We start from the raw sequence: 24384 nt of genomic DNA, 5'->3' as shown, positions 1-24384 counted from the left end.
TGTATGAAAGGACTTTTGTTGGTTTAGAAGCTATACTTGCAATGGGAATTTATTCTGAATTCTAGACCACGCAAAAGTTCTCTCATCAGAGACATGCGAGGGATTATAGTAGTTTCAAGTATTTGAATGAGACATTAGTTTAGGCTATATCAATCCATTACCTTCTTACTTTTCATTTTGTTGGGCCCAGGGCTAGGGGATGCCCAACCCAATAAAAAACCTGTCGAAGAAAAAAAAAAGAAATAAAACTCTTTTGTTCTTTAGTTATTGGAACTCTTCGTGTAAACTATCACAATTAACCCAACATGTCATAAATGTTATGCGAGTACCTTGACAAATAGATGACATAATTAGCGCAACATAAAAAAAGGTAAGATTAATGTCCAATGTTAGACAAGTGCTTCGACAAAGACACCACATAATAAGGACAACATATAAAAGGTAAAATTAATGTCCATGTGTTGAATGCTTTTCCCAGTCTATATAAAGATTAAACGCAATACCAAGATGCTCAGCAAGGTCAATGTCCTAACCACTATCCTATATATCCTTATTTCTGACGTTTATGTCAGAACCTGACCGAACTTGGTGTAATAACTCTATCAGCTATAACAACAGCAACAACAATCATATTCAACTTAGGTGCAGCAATATAGAAACATAAGTCAAACTCAATAAATCAGGCACAATGGGAAGCAATATAAAAAACTCAATTCAAACTCAATATAATCCAAACCCATTGAATAACCTCACTTCTTACTCCCAATCCGTTTTGGGCATTGTCTTCAATTTCTTTTCACCTAAATGGAGGTCATGGTTGCTTGAGGCTGCAGTTTCATGGTCTATAATGTCTACAGTCTTTCACCTTTTACATGCAAATTTGCCATCTACACCGCCTCGGGCCTAAACCCAAAAACTAACATTAGTTGCACCAAATAAAAACCACAATACCAGATGTGTCATCCACAATTGAATTGAAATTTGATGAAATAAATAAGTTACTGAATAATGTCTAATTATATTTCGCAAGGGTAAGTACAATAACATTGAACTCAACATGTGTTACAACCCCCATGTACCTCTGTTTGAGAAGGATCGACACATTCGTCCTCTGTTTGAGGTTCTTTCTAGTCCTTCTTTCGGGACATTTTCTGTTTGTGTGCCCAGTCCACTTGCAATAGGTGCAATGCCTACCCTTCCCGTGCACATTCCTTGTTATCTTTGATGCTCCTTTTGATTTCGCAACCTCTCCTTAACAACACCCTTCGCATCCTTTATCCCATTTCCTGAAGTGCAAAACTTATAATTTGCCTTTAGCATTTCACACAGGCTAACTATTCTATCCATTGCCTTGTGAAACATCGCTAAGTTATGCGTCACAAGAAAAAACAGCCACTGTGATGTAGAATATAGTGCACCATGGCATAGTAAATAACCCCTCTCACTTGACTCTTCCCAATTCTCAACATATTTGTCCAGAGATTTTCCATCCAATCTCCATCCCTTCAGAACTAAGGGTTCTGGAATCTCTGCAAGGTGTTCAGCTTTCATCACGAATAACATATGCCTAAAAGGATAACCATTTTTACGCCAAATATTACACTGGCCGAAGCCCTACCAAAAGATGACATTATGTGCATGTTCAGTTTCCTATATTCCTCTAAAGTGTACACCATTGTGTTGAGAAACCTTCTTTTCCTCACTAGATTAACAACTCCAGCCTTTTCTATCTCCTTCTTCACATCCGAAAACTCCTCCTTATTATACACCCTTGCGGCAACAGACTCGATTGATTTAAGACAAGTGGTCATCACAGGCACTGTGTATATGGAGTTGAAATAGAGGAGAATTTTCTTGTTTCTATATTCGCAGACAACTAGTTCCAAGTTCTGGATCATCTGAAGTATACCGTGGGTTGACTTGGAGAACTTGTTGACGAATGCATTAATCCCCTCATAGCGTGATGTTTTTTGAAATCCCACACAAAATTTCTCACACAGGTATGCATTTGCCCATATTTTTCTCTTCTCATGCATTTGGTTGGCCCACAAACTATGCTTCAACCCAAAGTCCTCAATCGCATCCTCCCAATCCGCCTCAAATTCATCAATTTCCGTCTTCGAGTACAACCACCACTTGAACAAGGCTTTCAAATTTTTGTCTTTCACATTGGAGGTCACATTTCACTCCACATGTCATGCACATAATCGGTGTGTCGCTTTAGATCAAACTTCCTTAACAGCCTTAATCATTGCGTTATCTCCGTCGGTTACAACTACTAATGGCTTCTTCTAACAAATCACCTCTAAAAGATTCTCTAACATCCAACGATACGAGGAAACACTTTCATCCATTAACAATCCAAATAAAAAAAATTGTCGTTTTCTTGTGATTATTTACACCAGAGAAAATAACAACAGGCCTCTTATACTTGTTTTTCTTGTAAGTAGAGTCGAAGGCTAACACATCGCCAAAGTATTGGTAGTCCAATCGGCTTGGACCATCAGCCCATATCAAATTCCTCAGCCTTTCATTGGCAGTCATGCTGTACCTTGCAACTGACATTAGGTCCGAACCAGCCTTTCCTTCCAGATATATTAGGGTTGCAGTCGCATCACCATCTACTAGTTTTGCCCGCCTCACCTTGTTAGCATATTTGTATGCATCTTTCTTCAAGAACCCAAGCAAGGAGTATCCTTTGGCCACACCAGCCATATATCCCATTATCTTCGATGTTGCGATTCCATGCGCATGCATCCCATCTATCTGCGCCTTTGCTGCCTCATTTAATTCACGGTGACTCGCTATCAAGTGTACCATCCCAATAGGTGCTAATTCATCATTGTGCTCCGTCACTACTTTCCTTACCTTCCAGTTATTATCATTCTTGTCCAAGTTCACTGACAACTTTGCTTGGCAGCCAGTTCGGGTCTTTGGTTTGTGCACCATCCTTTTGTCTATTCTGTTGTAGTGTTTAGTCTCTCTCAGTCCTTCCTTATTGCAAAAAACTGGTACTTCTCACCAACTTTCCATCGCAATCTTTGCCAGAATCACCCTTCTCGCATCCCAAATCCATGACATCGCAGTAAAATTCATAGGCATCATCAACACTATCCCAAGTATGCTTTAGTAAATCAGCCACACTCAAACTGGCAGCATCTCCATGTTGAACTATTTCATCCTCACCAACATCCTCAAAGCTATTATTATCGTCAGTAAATTCCCATTTCGGATCGACATATGTCCCACCAGCATCACCCCCACCTTCCCCAACTCCTTCATTATGACTACCATCCATCTGGACATCCACAAACACACAAATACGATAATAACATAATACAATTTGCCTAACCATTCTCTGCACCAAGCTGCAGTTTGAATTTTACAACTATTAATTTAAATTACCACATTTAATATAACAAAAACTTTTAGTCCTTTTTGTTGTTACGTATCCTCGTTATAAAAATAACACAACTCTAATGCTCTCCACGCACCAATCAAACCTGTTCAAGTCACTGGTGCACGAAATTGTGATCAATACTTTTCACAGCTCAAGAACAATCCCCGGTAATGAATCCAAAAACTTGGTGTTCAATACCATGGCATAAACACAACTTCGCACAACTAACCAGCAAGTGCACTGGGTCGTCCAAGTAATAAACCTTACGCGAGTAAGGGTCGATCCCACGGAGATTGTTGGTATGAAGCAAGCTATGGTCACCTTGTAAATCTCAGTCAGGCAGACTCAAATGGGTAAAGTGATAAACGAATAAAGCATAAAGATAAAGATAGAGATACTTATGTATATCATTGGTGAGAGATTCAGATAAGCGTATGAAGATGCCTTCCCTTCCATCTCTCTGCTTTCCTACAGTCTTCATCCAATCCTTCTTACTCCTTTCCATGGCAAGCTCATGTAGGGTTTCACCGTTGTCAGTGGCTACCTCCCATCCTCTCAGTGAAAACGTTGCCTATGCTCTGTCACAGCATGGGTAATCAGCTGTCGGTTCTCGGTCAGGCCGGAATAAAATCCATCGATTCTTTTGCGTCTGTCACTAACGCCCCGCCTGCTAGGAGTTTGAAGCACGTCACAGTCATTCAATCATTGAATCCTACTCAGAATACCACAGACAAGGTTAGACCTTCCGGATTCTCTTGAATGCTGCCATCAGTTCTCGCCTATACCACGAAGACTCTGATCTCACGGAATGGCTGGTTCGTTTGTCAGGCGAGCACTCAGTTGTCAGGCGATCAACCATGCATCGTGTATCAGGAATCCAAGAGATATTCACTAAGCCTCGTATGCTTGTAGAACAAGAGTGGTTGTCAGTCACTTTGTTCATAAGTGAGAATGATGATGAGTGTCACGGATCATCACATTCATCAAGTTGAAGAACAGGTGATATCTTGGAACAAGAACAAGTGGAATTGAATAGAAGAACAATAGTAATTGCATTAATACTCGAGGTACAGCAGAGCTCCACACCTTAATCTATGGTGTGTAGAAACTCCACCGTTGAAAATACATAAGAACAAGGTCTAGGCATGGCCGTGAGGCCAGCCTCCCAGTGATCAAAGGATCTAAAATAATCCCAAGATGATCTAGAGATCTAAAGTGATCAAAAGATGAAAATACAATAGTAAAAGGTCCTACTTATAGAAAACTAGTAGCCTAAGGTTTACAAAGATGAGTAAATGACATAAAAATCCACTTCCGGGCCCACATGGTGTGTGCTTGGGCTGAGCAATGAAGCATTTTCGTGTAGAGACTCTCCTTGGAGTTAAACGCCAGCTTTTATGCCAGTTTGGGCGTTTAACTCCCATTTAGGTGCCAGTTCCGGCGTTTAACGCTAGAATTCCTGAGGGTGACTTTGAACGCCGGTTTGGGCCATCAAATCTTGGGCAAAGTATGGACTATCATATATTGCTGGAAAGCCCAGGATGTCTACTTTCCAACGCCGTTGAGAGCGCGCCAATTGGGCTTCTGTAGCTCCAGAAAATCCACTTCGAGTGCAGGGAGGTCAGAATCCAACAGCATCTGCAGTCCTTTTGAGTCTCTGGATCAGATTTTTGCTCAGATCCCTCAATTTCAGCCAGAAAATACCTGAAATCATAGAAAAACACACAAACTCATAGTAAAGTCCAGAAAAGTGAATTTTAACTAAAAACTAATAAAAATATACTAAAAACTAACTAGATCATACTAAAAACATACTAAAAACAATGCCAAAAAGCGTACAAATTATCCGCTCATCACAACACCAAACTTAAATTGTTGCTTGTCCCCAAGCAACTGAAGATCAAATAGGATAAAAAGAAGAGAATATGCAATGAACTCCAAAAACATCTATGAAGATCAGTATTAATTAGATGAGCGGGGCTTTTAGCTTTTTGCCTCTGAATAGTTTTGGCATCTCACTTTATCCTTTGGAATTCAGAATGATTGGCTTCTTTAGGAACTTAGAATCCAGATAGTGTTATTGATTCTCCTAGTTAAGTATGATGATTCTTGAACACAGTTACTTATTGAGTCTTGGCTGTGGCCCAAAGCACTCTGTCTTCCAGTATTACCACCGGATACATACATGCCACAGACACATAATTGGGTGAACCTTTTCAGATTGTGACTCAGCTTTGCTAGAGTCCCCAATTAGAGGTGTCCAGGGTTCTTAAGCACACTCTTTTTGCCTTGGATCACAACTTTATTTCTTTCTTTTTCTTTTCTTTTTCTTTCTCCCCTTTTTTTTTTCTTTTTCGTTTTTCTCTTTCTCTTCTCTCTTTTTTTTTTTTTTTTGTATTCACTGCTTTTTTTTGCTTCAAGAATCATTTTTATGATTTTTCAGATCCTCAGTAACATGTCTCCTTTTTCATCATTCTTTCAAGAGCCAACAATTTTAACATTCATGAACAACAAATTCAAAAGACATATGCACTGTTCAAGCATACATTCAGAAAACAAAAAGTATTGTCACCACATCAAACTAATTAAGCTAGTTTTAAAGATGAATTTGAAATCCTGTACTTCTTGTTCTTTTGTGATAAAAACAGTTTTCTTTTAAGAAAGGTGATGGATTCATAGGACATTCATAACTTTAAGGCATAGACACTAAGACACTAATGATCACAAGACACAAACATAGATAAACATAAGCATGAAAATTTCGAAAAACAGAAAAATAAAGAATAAGGAAATTAAAGAACGGGTCCACCTTAGTGATGGCGGCTTGTTCTTCCTTTTTGAAGGTTTTATGGAGTGCTTGAGCATCCTCAATGTCTCTTCCTTGTCTTTGTTGCTCCTCTCTCATGATTCTTTGATCTTCTCTAATTTCATGGAGGAGGATGGAATATTCTTGGTGCTCCACCCTTAGTTGTCCCATGTTGGAACTCAATTCTCCTAGGGAGGTGTTGATTTGCTCCCAATAGTTTTGTGGAGGAAAGTGCATCCCTTGAGGCATCTCAGGGATATGATGAGAGGGGTCTTCTTGTTTGCTCCATCCTTTAGTAATGGGCTTGAGGTCATGCCTTCTCAGTTGAACCGGCTTTCCTCTTGAATCTCTCTTCCATTGAGCGCCCTTTTCACAAATGTCTGTGAGGACTTGGTCCAACCTTTGATCAAAGTTGACCCTTCTTCATGGCCACAACTTCATAGAAGTGGTCTTGATGCACCCTTGAGATGAATCTATCCATCTCCCTTGACTCGGAGGTGGAAGCTTTTGCCTTCCCTTTCCTCTTTCTAGAGGTTTCTCCGGCCTTGGATGCCATAAATGGTTATGGAAAAACGAAAAAGCAACGCTTTTACCACACCAAACTTAAAAGGTTTGCTCGTCCTCGAGCAAAAGAGAAAAGAAGAGAGTAGAAGAAGAAGAAATGAGGAAGAAGGGAGTGGCTTATGTATTCGGCCAAGGAGGGGGGAGTGGTGTTTAGGTTATGTGAAAATGAAGGGGTGAAGAAGGGTTTATATAGGAGAGGGAGGAGATGGGGTTCGGCCATTATGGGTGGGTTTGGGAGGGAAAGTGGTTTGAATTTGAAGGGTGAGGTTGGTGGGGTTTTATGAAGGTTGGATGTGAGTGGTGAAGAGAAAGATGGGAGTTGATAGGTGAAGGGTTTTTGGGGAAGAGGTATTGAGGTGATTGGTGAATGGGTGAAGAAGAGAGAGAGTGGTGGGGTTGGTGGGGATCCTGTGGGGTCCACAGATCCTGAGGTGTCAAGGAAAAGTCATCCCTGCACCAAATGGCACTCAAAATCACGTTTTGAGCCATTTCTGGCGTTAAACGCCGGGCTGGTGCCCATTCCTGGCGTTTAACGCCAGGTTCTTGCCCTTTTCTGGCGTTTAACGCCAGTCTGGTGCCCCTTTCTGGCGTTAAACGCCTAGAATGGTGCCAGACTGGGCGTTAAACGCCCAACTGCTAGCCTCACTGGCGTTTAAACGCCAGTGAATTCTTCCTCCAGGGTGTGCTATTTTTCTTCCTGTTTTTCATTCTGTTTTTGCTTTTTTAATGGATTTTGTGACTTCTTATGATCATCAACCTACAAAAAAACATAAAATAACAAAAGAAAATATATAAAATAGAATCATTGGGTTGCCTCCCAACAAGCGCTTCTTTAATGTCAGTAGCTTGACAGAGGGCTCTCATGGAGCATCACAGATACTCAGAGCAATGTTGGAACCTCCCAACACCAAACTTAGAGTTTGAATGTGGGGGTTCAACACCAAACTTAGAGTTTGGTTGTGGCCTCCCAACACCAAACTTAGAGTTTGACTGTGGGGGCTCTGTTTGTCTCTGATTTGAGAGAAGCTCTTTATGCTTCTTCTCCATGATGACAGAGGGGTATCCTTGAGCCTTAAACATAAAGGATTCTTCATTCACTTGAATGATCAATTCGCCTCCATCAACATCAATCACAGCCTTTGCTGTGGCTAGGAAGGGTCTGCCAAGGATGATGGATTCATCCATGCACTTCCCAGTCTCTAGGACTATGAAATCAGTAGGGATGTAATGGTCCTCAATCTTCACCAAAACATCCTCTACAAGTCCATGAGCTTGTTTTCTTGAGTTGTCTGCCATCTATAGTGAGATTCTTGCAGCTTATACCTCAAAGATCCCTAGCTTCTCTATTACAGAGAGAGGCATGAGGTTTACACTTGACCCTAAGTCACACAGAGCCTTCTTGAAGGTCATGGTGCCTATGGTACAAGGTATTGAAAACTTCCCAGGATCTTGTCTCTTTTGAGGTAATTTCTGCCTAGACAAGTCATCCAGTTCTTTGGTGAGCAAATGGGGTTCATCCTCCCAAGTCTCATTTCCAAATAACTTGTCATTTAGCTTCATGATTGCTCCAAGGTATTTAGCAACTTGCTCTTCAGTGACATACTCATCCTCTTCAGAGGAAGAATACTCATCAGAGCTCATGAAAGGCAGAAGTAAGTCCAATGGAATCTCTATGGTCTCATTTTGAGCCTCAGATTCCCATGGTTCCTCATTAGGGAACTCATTGGAGGTCAGTGCACGCCCATTGAGGTCTTCCTCAGTGGCGTCCACTTCCTCTCTTTCCTCTCCAGATTCGGCCATGTTTATGGCTTTGCACTCTCCTTTTGGATTTTCTTCTGTATTGCTTGGAAGAGTACTTGGAGGGAGTTCAGTAATTTTCTTGCTCAGCTGTCCCACTTGTGCCTCCAAATTCCTAATGGAGGACCTTGTTTCAGTCATGAAACTTTGAGTGGTTTTGATTAGATCAGAGACCATGGTTGCTAAGTCAGAGGGGTTCTGCTTAGAATTCTCTGTCTGTTACTGAGAAGATGATGGAAAAGGCTTGCCATTGCTAAACCTGTTTCTTCCACCATTATTGTTGAAACCTTGTTGAGGTCTCTCTTGATTCTTCCATGAGAAATTTGGGTGATTTCTCCATGAAGAATTATAGGTGTTTCCATAGGGTTCTCCTAGGTAATTCACCTCTTCCATTGAAGGGTTCTCAGGATCATAAGCTTCTTCTTCAGATGAAGCATCCTTAGTACTGCTTGGTGCATTTTGCATTCCAGACAGACTTTGAGAAATCAAATTGACTTGTTGAGTCAATATTTTGTTCTGAGCCAATATGGCATTCAGAGTATCAATCTCAAGAACTCCTTTCTTCTGACTTGTCCCATTGTTCACAGGATTCCTTTCAGAAGTGTACATGAATTGGTTATTTGCAACCATTTCAATGAGCTCTTGAGCTTCTGTAGGCGTCTTCTTCAGATGAAGAGATCCTCCAGCAGAGCTATCCAAAGACATCTTGGATAGTTCAGAGAGACCATCATAGAAAATACCTATGATGCTCCATTCAGAAAGCATGTCAGAGGGACACTTTCTGATTAATTGTTTGTATCTTTCCCAAGCTTCATAGAGGGATTCTCCATCCTTCTGTCTGAAGGTTTGGACTTCCATTCTAAGCTTACTCAATTTTTGAGGTGGAAAGAACTTTGCCAAGAAGGCATTGACTAGCTTTTCCCATGAGTTCAGGCTTTCTTTTGGTTGAGAGTCCAACCATATTCTAGCTCTGTCTCTTACAGCAAAAGGGAATAGCATCAGTCTGTAGACCTCAGGGTCAACCCCATTAGTCTTGACTGTGTCACAGATTTGCAAGAACTCAGCTAAAAACTGATGAGGATCTTCCAATGGAAGTCCATGGAACTTGCAATTCTGTTGCATTAGAGAAACTAATTGAGGCTTAAGCTCAAAGTTGTTTGCTCCAATGGCAGGGATAGAGATGCTTCTCCCATAGAAATTGGGAGTAGGTGCAGTAAAGTCACCCAGCACCTTCCTTGCATTGTTGGCATTGTTGTTGTTTTCGGCTGCCATGTCTTCTTCTTCTTTGAAGAATTCGGTCAGGTCCTCAACAGAGAGTTGTGCCTTAGCTTCTCTTAGCTTTCGCTTCAAGGTCCTTTCGGGTTCAGGGTCAGCTTCAACAAGGATGCCTTTGTCTCTGCTCCTGCTCATATGAAAGAGAAGAGAACAAGAAAATGTGGAATCCTCTATGTCACTGTATAGAGATTCCTTGAGGTGTCAGAGGAAAAGAAAAATAGAAGAAAGAAGAAGGAGGTAGAAGAATTCGAACTTGATTAGATGGAGTTCGAATTGTGCATTAAGAAGGAGTGATACTCCAAAAGTAGAAGGATGTGAGAAGGAGGGAAGAGAATTTTCGAAAATTAAGTTAAAAAGTTTGAAAACATTTTGAAAAACACTACTTGATTTTCGAAAATAAGAGTGGGAAAGAAATTAAATGATTTTTGAAAAAGATTTTGAAATTAGAAGTTAAAAAGATTTGATTGAAAATTATTTTGAAAAAGATGTGATTAAAAAGATATGATTGGTTTTAAAAAGATGTGATTGAGAAGATATGATTTGAAAAACATTTTAAAAAGATTTGATTTTAAAATTAATGACTTGCCTGACAAGAAAAGATATGATTCAAAAATTAATCCTTTCTCAACAGAAAAGGCAACATACTTGAAATTTTGAATCAAATCATTAATTGTTAGCAAGTATCTTTGAAAAAGGAAAGAAATTGATTTTGAAAACATTTGATTGAAAAGATATGATTTGAAAAAGATTTGATTTTGAAAAACTTTGAAAACTTGAAAAAAAAAATTGATTTTGAAAACAAAATCTTCCCCCTTGTGCCATCCTGGCGTTAAACGCCCAGAATGGTATCCATTCTGGCGTTTAACGCCCAAAATGCTACCTTTTTGGGCGTTAAACGCCCAACCAGGTACCCTGGCTGGCGTTTAAACGCCAGTCTGTCCTTCTTCACTGGGCGTTTTGAACGCCCAGCTTTTTCTGTGTAATTCCTCTGCTGCATGTTCTGAATCTTCAGTTCCCTGTACTATTGACTTGAAAATAGAACCAAGATCAAATAAACAAGGCATGCAAGACACCAAACTTAAGATTAGACACTAGACTCAAACAAGAAACATAAAATGTTTTTGGTTTTTATGATTTTTATAATTTTTTTGTGCTTTTTTTCGAAAATTATATGGAAATAGAAAATAAAGGTTTCAGAATTCTTAATTTGAATTTCCAGGAATCATTGCAATGCTAGTCTAAGACTCCGGTCCAGGAATTAGACATGGCTTCACAGCCAGCCAAGCTTTCAAAGAAAGCTTCGGTCCAAAACACTAGACATGGCCAATGGCCAGCCAAGCCTTAGCAGATCATTGCTCCAATAGCAAGATTGATAGAGATCAACAAGCTATTGTGATGATCAGTTGAAACCTCGGTCCAATAAGATTAGACATGGCTTCACAGCCAGCCAGATTTCAACAGATCACCATGAAACACTAGAATTCATTCTTAAGAACTCTGAAGAAAAAATACCTAATCTAAGCAACAAGATGAACCGTCAGTTGTCCATACTCAAACAATCCCCGGCAACGGCGCCAAAAACTTGGTGCACGAAATTGTGATCAATACTTTTCACAGCTCAAGAACAATCCCCGGTAATGAATCCAAAAACTTGGTGTTCAATACCATGGCATAAACACAACTTCGCACAACTAACCAGCAAGTGCACTGGGTCGTCCAAGTAATAAACCTTACGCGAGTAAGGGTCGATCCCACGGAGATTGTTGGTATGAAGCAAGCTATGGTCACCTTGTAAATCTCAGTCAGGCAGACTCAAATGGGTATAGTGATAAACGAATAAAGCATAAAGATAAAGATAGAGATACTTATGTATATCATTGGTGAGAGATTCAGATAAGCGTATGAAGATGCCTTCCCTTCCGTCTCTCTGCTTTTCTACAGTCTTCATCCAATCCTTCTTACTCCTTTCCATGGGAAGCTCATGTAGGGTTTCACCGTTGTCAGTGGCTACCTCCCATCCTCTCAGTGAAAACGTTGCCTATGCTCTGTCACAGCATGGGTAATCAGCTGTCGGTTCTCGGTCAGGCCGGAATAAAATCCATCGATTCTTTTGCGTCTGTCACTAACGCCCCGCCTGCTAGGAGTTTGAAGCACGTCACTGTCATTCAATCATTGAATCCTACTCAGAATACCACAGACAAGGTTAGACCTTCCAGATTCTCTTGAATGCTGCCATCAGTTCTCGCCTATACCACGAAGACTCTGATCTCACGGAATGGCTGGCTCGTTTGTCAGGCGAGCACTCGGTTGTCAGGCGATCAACCATGCATCGTGTATCAGGAATCCAAGAGATATTCACTAAGCCTCGTATGCTTGTAGAACAAGAGTGGTTGTCAGTCACTTTGTTCATAAGTGAGAATGATGATGAGTGTCACGGATCATCACATTCATCAAGTTGAAGAACAGGTGATATCTTGGAACAAGAACAAGTGGAATTGAATAGAAGAACAATAGTAATTGCATTAATACTCGAGGTACAGCAGAGCTCCACACCTTAATCTATGGTGTGTAGAAACTCCACCGTTGAAAATACATAAGAACAAGGTCTAGGCATGGCCGTGAGGCCAGCCTCCCAGTGATCAAAGGATCTAAAATAATCCCAAGATGATCTAGAGATCTAAAGTGATCAAAAGATGAAAATACAATAGTAAAAGGTCCTACTTATAGAAAACTAGTAGCCTAAGGTTTACAAAGATGAGTAAATGACATAAAAATCCACTTCCGGGCCCACTTGGTGTGTGCTTGGGCTGAGCAATGAAGCATTTTCGTGTAGAGACTCTCCTTGGAGTTAAACGCCAGCTTTTATGCCAGTTTGGGCGTTTAACTCCCATTTAGGTGCCAGTTCCGGCGTTTAACGCTGGAATTCCTGAGGGTGACTTTGAACGCCGGTTTGGGCCATCAAATCTTGGGCAAAGTATGAACTATCATATATTGCTGGAAAGCCCAGGATGTCTACTTTCCAACGCCGTTGAGAGCGCGCCAATTGGGCTTCTGTAGCTCCAAAAAATCCACTTCGAGTGCAGGGAGGTCAGAATCCAACAGCATCTGCAGTCCTTTTGAGTCTCTGGATCAGATTTTTGCTCAGATCCCTCAATTTCAGCCAGAAAATACCTGAAATCACAGAAAAATACACAAACTCATAGTAAAGTCCAGAAAAGTGAATTTTAACTAAAAACTAATAAAAATATACTAAAAACTAACTAGATCATACTAAAAACATACTAAAAACAATGCCAAAAAGCGTACAAATTATCCGCTCATCAGTCACCCTATTTTACTTTCAAACAATAATTATAATCCTCAAAACCTAACTTTTTTCACTTTCAAGTCACCCTATTTCACCTCTTACCTATTGTCTACCAATTTTTTTTCTAACGGCTTACTATTGAGATGGTCCAATATATTCAACAACACTACAATAGAAAGGGATCAAAAGGTTATACAACAATGTAGACAGAATGCTTAGCTCAGAGTGGGTGTCCTCCGCGCTCCCCAAATGTAGAGAATAAAGTCCAGGAAGAACATTTTTGTCCGCCAACATCACGCCAGTTTGGTTGATGACCGCTAAACCCTCTATCGATGAACCCCAATGTCCATTCCTCACACCTATCATGTAACCTTTCAAGTGACTGTCCAATGGTTCAATGGTCCATTCAAGATCAAACCGTGATTGAACCAATTTAATTAAATATAATACGAAATTCTTAAAAATGCAATATATAAGTTCAAATATTTAAATTTCATGCTTTCTAGACTAATAAAATTTAAAATTTCACAATTTCCTTTAATAACTTGTCTAAAATTTACAATTAAAAATTCACAAACAAGTTCAAACGTAACGACAGACATACTAATTAATTCAGAAAACAGTAAACACGCTAAACTAGCATATGAATCATGATGCATATAATCCTTTTATGTTTGCAAAAATTTGAAAAATAATCCTAATCTTTATTGTGCTTAAAAATTCTATTCCTATAACTTCGCATAAAGTTAAATCGAATGTTAATTTTACAAACTAAATAAATCTGATATATATATATATATATATGACTTCCTGCTGCATTAGTTCCATGAATCATGATGAGTATAATTCTAAGCCATCCCTAAGAAGAATTTCAAGGAAGGATTTAATCACTCAAAAAACACACTAAACTCATAAAAATTAATAATAATCAACAATAATTAACTCATAAGTAACAAGAACTCTGAACAAAATTAACAATAAACATTAAACCAAAAAACTAGCATCAAATCAAGAGTCAGAAAAAAATTAAAATTAACTAAGAACCATTGGAGGCTTAACAATGGTGAAAAAAGTTGAGCTCAGAAATAGGGAGAACTTTAAGAGAGAGATAGACACGAGAGTGTAACACCATACCACACAGAGCCTTACGCTTAAGTCGTAAAGCAGATGTGAAAAGGTATTACGACCTCTAAAAGAAAAGACTTATATAAATATAGTTGAAAAGAATTTTATAAGGAGGAGCCTTGAAGAATAAGTGGTGCGCGAAATAAGAACTCATACAAATGAACCAGCAAGTGCATTAGGTCATCCAAGTAATACCTGAGGTGAGTCAGGGTTGATCTCACGGAGATTATTGTTGGTTTGAATCAAGTTGTAGACACCTTGTAGATCTTAGTCAGACGTTTAGAAAAGATAGTTTGTTGAGAGAAACACATAAAACAAGAATAGGGATGAAATTATGTCATTTGAGTGAAACCAGTGATAAGAAAACGGTTAAGGCTTCGGAGATGCTTCATTCTTCTGAATCAACCTTTCCCACTGTCTTCTCCAACTGTGAGTGATTCCTTCCATGGCATGATGTAAGTGATCAACACCGGTTTAATGGCCGCAATCTTCCTCTCTCAGGCCGAACACCAGGTTTTGTGTACGCCCAATCTGAATGAGGGTGAAGCTCCTGCAGTTCATTCCCTTAATGATCCTACTCAAAACGCCACAGACAAGGTCGAATCTTCTGGATTAGAGAGTGCTGCGCCTTTGGTTCTAGCCTCTACCACAAAGACCCTAATCTCTCCATGCTTTGGCTGAACTGATGTCTCGAGAAATCTCCAACGAAGTCCTGGATTATCCGTCTAAGAGGTGTATAATCAAGTTTGTGGTTCAGTAATCTCTGGTCAAGGACTCACACTGATCCCATGTAGAATGAGGATGATTGTCACGGATCATCTCATTCATAAGGTTGAAGAACGAAGATACATCTTAAAATAGAGTCACACACGAATTGAATAGAACAGTAGTTCTTTTATTAATCCATGAACATCAGCTGAACTCCTAACCTTAACCTAGGAGGTTTAGTGACTCATGCTAATAGAAAATACAATGGAAACGTATAAGTGGGCAAGATTCCTCTAACAAGAGTGAACTCTTGTCTATATATACTAATATAATAACTAAGGATTATATAAATAAGATAAACTAAGTTGACAATGCAAAAATCTACTTTTGGGGCCCACTTGGTGAGTGTTTGGGCTGAGCTTAAGTGTCTCCCACGAGTTAGGGTCCCTTATGGGCATTGAACGCTGGCTAGGGACCCCCTTTTGGGCGTTGAACTTCAGTTGTTCCGCTGTGGGCGCTGGACGCCAGGAATAGGGCTGGTGACTGGCATTGAACACCAGTTTTGGGCCTTCATTTCCGAATCAAAGCATACACTATTATATATTTATAGAAAGTCCTGAATGTTAGCTTTCCATAGCCGTTGAGAAAGCACCATTTGGACTTCTGTAGCTCTAGAAAAGCTCCTTCAAGTGCACGGAGGTCAAATCTTGAATGCATCTGCAGTCTTTTCTCTGCTTCTAAATCAGACTTCTACTCAAGCTCCTTAATTTCAGCCAGAAAATACCTGAAATCACCATAAAACACACAAACTCAAAGTAGAATCCAAAAATATGAAGTTTTTACTAATACCTATGAAAATATAATAAAACATAATAAAAACTATATGAAAGTAATGCCAAAAAGCGTATAAAATATCCGCTCATCAGAACACCAAACTTAAATTGTTGCTTGTCCCAAAGCAACAAAAAACAAAGTACGATAAAAAGAAGAGAAGAATACAATAAATATCAGATTTTTCAATGAAGTTCAGTTTCAAATAGATGAGTGGGACTAATAGCTTTTTGCTTCTGAATAGTTTTGGCATCTCACTATCCATTGAAGCTCAGAATAGTTGGCATCTTTAGGAACTCAGAATCCATATGATATTATTGACTCTTCTAGTTTATTTGTTTTTTATTCTTGAACACAGTTTCTTTAGAGTTTTGGTCGTGACCCTAAGCACCTTGTTTTCCGGTATTACCACCAGATACATAAATGCCACAGACACTTAACTGGGTTAATTCTTTCGGATTGTGACTCAGCTTTGCTAGAATTCCCAGCTAGTGGTGTCCAGAGTTCTTAAGCACACTCTTTCACTTTGGATCACGACTTTAACTGCTCAGTCTCAAGTTTTTCACTTGACACCTGCACACCATAAGCATATAGTTAGGGAAGCAGCTCAATTGAACTGTTTAGGCTAAGATATTTCTTTTAGGCCCTCCTAACCATTGATGCTCAAAGCCTTGGATCTTTACTCTTGTCTTTTGGTTTAAAGAGCTAATGGCTTTTTCTATTTCTTTCTTTTTCTGCTTGCTTTTTTTTGCTGCTTTTTCTTGCTTCAAAAATAATTTTTTTTTTGGATTTTTCAGGTTACCAATAATACTTTACTTTTTTCATTATTCTTTCAAGAGCCAACATTCTGCACTGTTCATTCATACATTCAGAAAATAAAAGCAATGCCATCACATCAACATAATTGAACTATTCTTAATATGTAACTCAAAATTTATTTATCTTTGTTGCTTCTAAAAAAAATTAAAATTTTATTCAAGTTCAATGAGATGATAAGAGGAACATTTTATAGCTAATTGGATAATAAAAACTTAAATCCTAATAATACACATGTAATACTTAAATTGAAAGATAGAGATGAAAACTTAAATACTACTAGTGATCATGTAAATCTAAACATAAGAAATAAGAATTAGAATAGCCACAGAAATAGGGAGGTAGAACTCAACCACCTTAATCATGGGAGGCGTTAGGCTCTTCAGGGGATAATTTCTGACGCTTTAGCTCTTCTATCTCATGCCCTTGCTTCTCTTGTTCTTTGACCAGTTTACAAATCATGCTAGTCTGGTCTTTTTGCTCCTCTCTTAATTGATCCAAGGTGGTTTGCAGTTTGCAACAGATGCTTCCAGCTGGGTCCAATATTCAATTGGAGGGATCTCTTGTGCTTACTCAGGCGCCTTCCTTTTAGGTTGGTCAGCTGGTATTTGAGCACTTTCCATCACCTGTTTGGTGATAGGGCTTTCTACAGGGATGAATGAGTCCCTGTTAATAATAACTCCAGCTTCTTTACACAGGTGAAAGATAAGGTTTGGATAGGCTAATCTGGCTTGAGTTGACATCCTGTTTGCAACCTTGTATAGCTCAAAGGGAATTAGTTGGTGGAGTTCCACCTCATTCCCCATCATAATACAGTAAATCATCACAGCCCTTCTGATGGTAACTTTAAAATGGTTGTTGGTAGGGAATGGAATGCCCAATAAAATCCAACCAGCCCCTAGCAACTGGTTTGAGATCTACTCTTCTCAGTTGGTTTGGGTTACCTCTTGTGTTATTGATCCACTTAGTTTCAGGCAGACATATGTCTTCTAGAATCTTATCCAACTTTGGATTATCCACCACCCTTCTATTAAAGGATTCTGGATCATCCTTTTGGGGAAGTATCTTGAAGATCTTTCTCACCTTGTCAATATGGAAATAGAGATTCTTCCCTCGCACCATGGTGTGAAAAGTATGGAATCCTTGTCCTTCTTTCTTTTGCTCATCTTTCAACCACAAATTTGCATAGATTTTCTGGATCATTGTTATTCCAACAGTGATCTCAAGATTAGCTAGAATCTCAAAGCTTATCTTCTGAATTTGCTCTTGGATCTCTGGGTACTCATCTTCTTTTAATTTGAATTTGGCTTCTGGGATCACTGTCCTATTGCACATGATTTTGTAATAATTTTCTTCATGCTGCTTTGTGTAGAATCTGAAAGGTTTGAAAACAACTGCTTGGTTATCTTCTTTCTTGCTTCTTGAAGTGGGATTTCCACTTTTTAGAGCCATGGAATTCGAATGGAGTGAGAAGGAAAGGCTTTTTCCACACCAAACTTAAAATGTTTACTTGTCCTCTAGCAAAAGAAAGGAAAGAAGATAAAGAAGAGGAGAAGAATAATTCGAATGTGAGGAGGAAGAAGGTGGCCAAATGGTATAAATAAGGATGGGGAGGGTGGGATTTCAAAATTTAATTAGATAAAAGATAAATAAGATATGATTTACACTTTAGTAAAGGATAGAAAAAGATAAGTTTTAAAAATCAAAAGATATGAAAAATATTTTAAAGTTAAATAAAAGACTTGAAAAGGAATTACAAAAGATATGAAACTTGGAAAAGGATTTGAAAAAGATTTGAAAAAGATATGAGATTTTGAAAAAGATTTGAAAAGATTTTAAAATTGAAAGGAATTTGAAGTTGAAAGATGATAGTTTGAAGAATCTTGTTTAAAAGATATGATTAAAAAGATAAGATATGGAAAAGATATGGTTTGAAAAAGTCAACATCCTCCTTACCCTGTTATGGGCGTTCGCCCAGAATGGCATCTATTCTGGCGTTCAACGCCAGGCTGCTCTTCCTCTCTGGGCGTTGAATGCCCAGCCAGTGCCCATTGGCTGGCGCTCAACGCCAGACTTGCCTCCCCTTCAGGGCGTTGAACACCCAGCCAGTGCCCCTTGGCTGGCATTCAATGCCAGTCTTGCTACCTCCTGGGGGCGTTCAACACCCCTCTTACCCTCTTGCCTGTCGTTTAACGCCAACAAGGGGACTTCCCTAGGGTATTCTATTTTTTGCTCTAACTGTTTCTGTTTCTGTTCTAACTACTGCACATGATCACAAACTTAAAAAAAACATGAAAATTAAACTTGTTAAAACTTAAATACTAAAAATACAGAAATAACTTTAATTATGGTTAGGTTGCCTCCCAACAAGCGCTTCTTTAACATCATTAGCTTGACAGTACTGTACTTAGTCTAGTAGCAGTGTTGAGCCTCTTTGCTCAATAGCTCCTTCAAGGTAATGCTTGTCTCTCTATCCATTAACAGTAAACTTCATGTCCAAGTCTTTACCTTGCAGTTCTATGTGCCCATAGGGTGATACACTTGTAACCGTATATGTTCCTTTCCAACGAAATTTGAGTTTCCCAAGAAATAATCTGAGTCTAGAGTTGAAGAGCAAAACCTTCTGCTATAGTTCAAAGACTCTGGAAGAAATCTTTTTGTCATGCCACTTCTTGGCCCTTTCTTTATAAATCTTTGCATTCTCAAATGCAGTAAGTCAGAATTCATCCAACTCATTTAGCTGGAGCAACCCTTTCTCTCCTGTTGCCTTTGCATCCAGGTTCAGGACTTTGATTTCCCAGTAAGCCTCATGTTTCAGCTCCACTGGCAGGTGACACGCCTTCCCATACACTAATTGATATGGTGACGTTCCTATAGGGGTCTTAAAAGCTGTTCTGTATGCCCAGAGAGCATCATCAAGCTTTCTTGCCCAATCCTTCCTAGAGGTATTCACCGTTCTTTCCAGGATTCTCTTGAGTTCTATATTTGAGACCTCAGCTTGCCCATTTATCTGTAGGTGATATGGGGTGGCCACTTTATGGCGAACTCCATATCAGCTCAGTACAGAGTCAAGCTGTTATTGCAGAAATGAGTTCCTCCATCACTGATCAGTGTCTGAGGGATACCAAATCTGCTGAAGATATTCTTCTGAATAAACTTCATCACTTCTCTAGTGTCATTTGTGGGTGATGCAACTACCTCAACCCATTTAGACACGTAATCTACTGCCACAAGAATGTAAGTGTTTGAGTATGAAGGTGGGAAAGGACCCATGAAGTCTATACCCTATACATCAAATAGCTCAATCTCTAAAATTCCTTGATTAGGCATGTCATGACCATGAGGGAGATTGTCAGCCCTTTGGCAGCTGTCACAGTGACAGACAAACTCTCGGGAATCCTTATAGAGTGTGGGCCAGTAGAAACCACTTTGGAGGACTTTAGTGGCTGTTCGCTCTCCTCCAAAGTGTCCTCCATAATCGGAGCCATGGTAGTGCCATAGGATTTTGTGTGCCTCATCTTTAGGTACACAGCGTCAGATTATCCAATCCAAGAATCTCTTAAAGAGATATGGTTCATCCCACAAGTAGTATCTAGCATCATGAATGAGCTTTCGGGCTCGCTGCCTATTGTATTCCTTGGGGATGAATCTTATAGCTTTGTAGTTTGCAATGTCTGCAAACCAAGGTGTCGTCCGTATGGCAAAGAGTTGCTCATCTGGGAAGGTTTCAGATACCTCAGTAGAGGGAGAAGATGTCCCTTTTACTGGTTTAATCTGAGATAGGTGGTCAGGCACTTGATTCTCTAACACTTTTCTGTCTCTTATTTCTATATCAAATTCTTGCAGGAGTAATACCCATCTTATCAGCCTGGGTTTAGAATCTTGCTTGGTGAGTAGATATTTAGGAGCAGCATAGTCAGTGTAGATAATGACCTTAGATCCTATTAGATAAGATCTGAACTTATCAATAGCATAAACCACTGCAAGTAACTCCTTCTCTGAGGTAGTATAGTTCTTCTATGCGTCATTTAGAACACAATTGGCATAATAAATGACATGTAGAAGCTTGTCATGTCTCTGCCCTAGGACTGCGCCAATGGCATGCTCACTGGGGATACACATTAGTTCGAATGGTAAGTCCTAGTTGGGTGCAGAGATTACAGGCGCAGTGATATGCTTAGCTTTCAAAGTCTCAAAGGCCTGCAGACACTCTCGGTCAAAGACAAATGGAGTGTCGGTAGTCTGTAAGTTGCACACGGGTTTAGCAATTTTAGAAAAATTCTTAATAAACCTCCTGTAGAATCCTGCATGTCCAAGGAAACTTCTGATTCCCTTGACATTAGTGAGTGGTGGTAATCGCTCAATTACCTCCATCTTAGCTTGATCCACTTCTATCCCTTGTTCGAAATCCGATGCCCAAGGACAATTACTTCAGTCACCATAAAGTGACATTTCTCTCAATTTAAAACCAAATTTGTCTCTTGGCATTGTTTAAGAACTAGGACCAAATGGTCAAGGCAGGATTCAAATGAATTTTCTAAGATAGAGAAGTCATCCATGAATACTTCAAGGAACTTTTCCACCATATCAGAGTAGATGGAGAGCATACATCTCTGAAAGGTGGCAGGTATATTGCACAGGCCAAATGGCATCCGCCTATAGGCAAACACGGCATATGGGCATGTAAATGCTGTCTTTTCTTGATCCTGTGGATCCACTGCAATTTGATTGTAACCGGAATAGCCATCTAGGAAACAATAAAATGCGTGCCCTGCTAGTCTCTCTAGCATTTGATCTATGAATAGTAAAGGAAAATGATCCTTTATGGTAGCGTTATTGAGCCTTCTATAGTCGATGTACATACGCCACCCTGTAACTGTTCTTGTAGGAATCAGTTCATTCTTTTCATTATGAACCGTTGTCATGCCTCCTTTTTTGGGGACAACTTGGACAGGGCTCACCCAGGGGCTATCAGAAATGGGATAAATAATCCCAGCCTCCCATAATTTAGTGACTTCCTTTTGCACCACTTCCTTCATGGCTACATTCAGTTGCCTTTGTGGTTGTACCACTGGTTTAGCGTCATCCTCTAATAGGATCTTGTGCATGCATCAGGTCGGGCTAATGCCCTTAAGGTCACTTATTGTCCACCCAAGAGCTGTCTTGTGTGTCTTTAGCACTTGGATTAGTGTTCTTTTTTCCTGTGGTTCTAAAGTAGATCCTATAATCACAGGATAAGTATCCCCATCTCCAAGAAATGCATATTTCAAAGAGGATGGTAATGCCTTGAGGTCAAGTTTAGGAGGCTTGTTCTCCTCCTTAGGAGTTTTCAGAGGTTCCTTTATTTCCTCTGGCTCCTCTAACTCAGGCTGAGCATCATCAAAGATGTCGTTCAGCTCTTCCTCGAGTCCCTCAGCCATATTCATTTTTTTTCACCAGGGAATCAATGATATCAACACTCATGCATTCTTCAGGAGTGTCTGGATGCTACATGGCTTTCACCGCATTTAGTATGAACTCATCCTCATTGACTCTCAAGGTTACTTCCCCTTTTTGGACATCAATGAAGGATCTTCCTAGAATGAGGGTTGCACTCTTGTACTCATCCATTTCCAGAACCACAAAGTCCATAAGAAAAGCAAAAGGTCTAACCCTAACAATCATGTCCTCAATCACACCTGATAGAAGCTTTACAAAGCAATCAGCAAGTTGAAGACATATGCACGTTGGTTTAATTTCATGAGTTAAACAAAGTTTCTTTATTAAGGATGTAGGTATTAAGTTAATACTTGCTCCAAGATCACATAGGGTTGTCTTTGTGCAAGCATCTCCTAAGGTGCATGGTATCATAAAGCTCCCAAGATCTTTGAGTTTCTCTAGTAAGCTCTTTTGGATTATCGCACTGCATTCTTCAGTGAGAATGACTATTTCTGCCTCTCTCCAATCCTTCTTATGACTTAAGATGTCTTTCATGAACTTAGCATAAGAAGGTATCTGCTCAAGAGCCTCTGTAAAAGGGATCTTAATCTCAAGTGTCTTGAGATAATCCGCAAAACTGGCAAACTGTTTATCCTTTTCCGCTTGGCGGAGCTTCTGAGGATATGGAATCTTAACCCTATACTCATCAACGCCAGGAGTGGGCACCCCTTCTTGGCATTGAATGCCAATGTCATTCCCTATTGGACGTGCAACGTCCTCATAGGTGTCTTGAATAGTAGTCTGGTTGTTCTCTGTCAGCCTTTCTTCTTCTGGTCTCCTATTGCTATGAGGTTGAGTGTTTAATGTTTTCCCACTCCTTAGTTAGATCGCCTGACATTCATCTTTTATCTGCTTAGATAATTGCTGTCTTGTTTGACTCACCTGGGCTTCTACGTTTCTGTTAGAAGCCTGAGTTTCTCGCAAAGCCTCTTGCAAGTCCAGCAACTGCTGTGCAAGGGTATGTAGCTGCCGAGTCAATGGGCCATCTTATTCTGGAGGGTTAGACTCAGCAGATATTGCCTTAACCTCTCCTTTCATGAAAGTCTCATCAACTGAGTACAGATGCTAATTCATGGCAACTGTCTCAATAAGTTCATGGGCCTCTTCAATTGTCTTCCTCATATGTATAAAACCACCAGCAGAGTGGTCTAGAGACATCCTAGCCATGTTTGTGAGGCCATGATAGAAGATGTCTAATTGCGCTCATTCTGAAAACATTTCAGTGGGGCATTTCTGTAGCATTCTTTTATACCTCCTCCAGACATCATAAAGAGATTCATTATTGTTTTGCTTCAAGCTTTGGATGTCCAACCTTAACTGGGTCAATTTTTGTGGGGGAAAGTATTGATTTAGAAACTTGTCTACTAGCTGCTTCCATGTTTTCAAGCTAGATTTGGGTTGGTTATCTAACCACCTCTTTACTTAATATCTTACAGCAAAGAAAAAGAGTAGCAATCTGTAAACATCCTGATCTACTTCCTCAATGTGTACTGTGTCAGTAATTTGTAAAAAGTTTGCTAGGAACTCAGTAGGTTCTTCCTGTGGAAGTCCAGAGTACTAGCAGTTTTGCTGCACCAGAATAATGAGTTGATGATTGAGCTCAAAGTTACTTGCTCCAATGGGAGGTATACTAATACTTCTCCTATAGAAGTTAGGAATGGGGGCCATGTAGGACCCCAAAGTTCTTCTGAACTGTTCATTCTCATTTGGGTTCATGGTGCAAGAAAGGTAGGAGAAAGAAGTAAAGAGAAACTAGAATTAAATTATTTTTGTTTTTAGTTTTATTTATTAAATAAATTAAAAAATAAAAGCTTAATTAATTAAAAGGATTTGAAAATTAGAAGGTAGTTTTCGAAAAAGGAGAGAGAGGAATTAGTTAGGAAGTTTTGAAAAAGAAAAAAGAGAAAACAAGTAACTAATTAAGAAAGATTTGATTTTGAAATTTGAAATTTAAATTCTGAATTTTCAATTTTAAAATTTGAATTTTTAAAATTGAAATTGAATTAAGATAAGATAAGATTTTGAAGATTGAATCTTAAATTTTGAATTTTGAAAAAGATTTGATTTTTGAAAAAGATTTGATTTTGAAATTCAAATTTAAAACAAGATGAGATAGTGATTAAAATTTAATGAAAGATAACAAAAGATAAGATAAAGATTTGAAAAAGATTTGAATTTTAAAATTTTAAAAGAAAGATAAGATAGGAAAGAATCAAATTTAAAAAAATATTTGAAAAAATTTTAAAAAGATAAGATTTGAAATTTGAAATTAAGATA

General features: G+C 39.2%; 1 protein-coding gene and 1 non-coding gene across 2 annotated transcripts; one reads left to right on the top strand and one right to left on the bottom strand.

Moving 5' to 3' along the window:
* Nucleotides 1-1215: 1215 nt before the first annotated feature.
* Nucleotides 1216-2949, bottom strand: LOC130980637 (protein FAR1-RELATED SEQUENCE 4-like). Its single transcript, XM_057904297.1, has 3 exons — nt 2401-2949; nt 1704-2117; nt 1216-1614 (listed from the first exon to the last, which is right to left on the bottom strand). Exons 1-3 carry the CDS (start codon nt 2947-2949, stop codon nt 1216-1218), a joined length of 1362 nt encoding a protein of 453 aa, XP_057760280.1.
* A 6377-nt stretch (nt 2950-9326) lies between these two features.
* Nucleotides 9327-9434, top strand: LOC130983518 (small nucleolar RNA R71). Its single transcript, XR_009087503.1, has one exon. It is a non-coding gene; the product is annotated as a small nucleolar RNA R71 (small nucleolar RNA).
* The last annotated feature ends 14950 nt before the right edge of the window (nt 9435-24384 follow it).

Source organism: Arachis stenosperma, chromosome 5 (assembly GCF_014773155.1).
Source record: "Arachis stenosperma cultivar V10309 chromosome 5, arast.V10309.gnm1.PFL2, whole genome shotgun sequence".
NCBI classification, from domain to species: Eukaryota; Viridiplantae; Streptophyta; class Magnoliopsida; order Fabales; family Fabaceae; genus Arachis; species Arachis stenosperma.
This window is presented reverse-complemented; position numbering and strand designations above follow the sequence as displayed.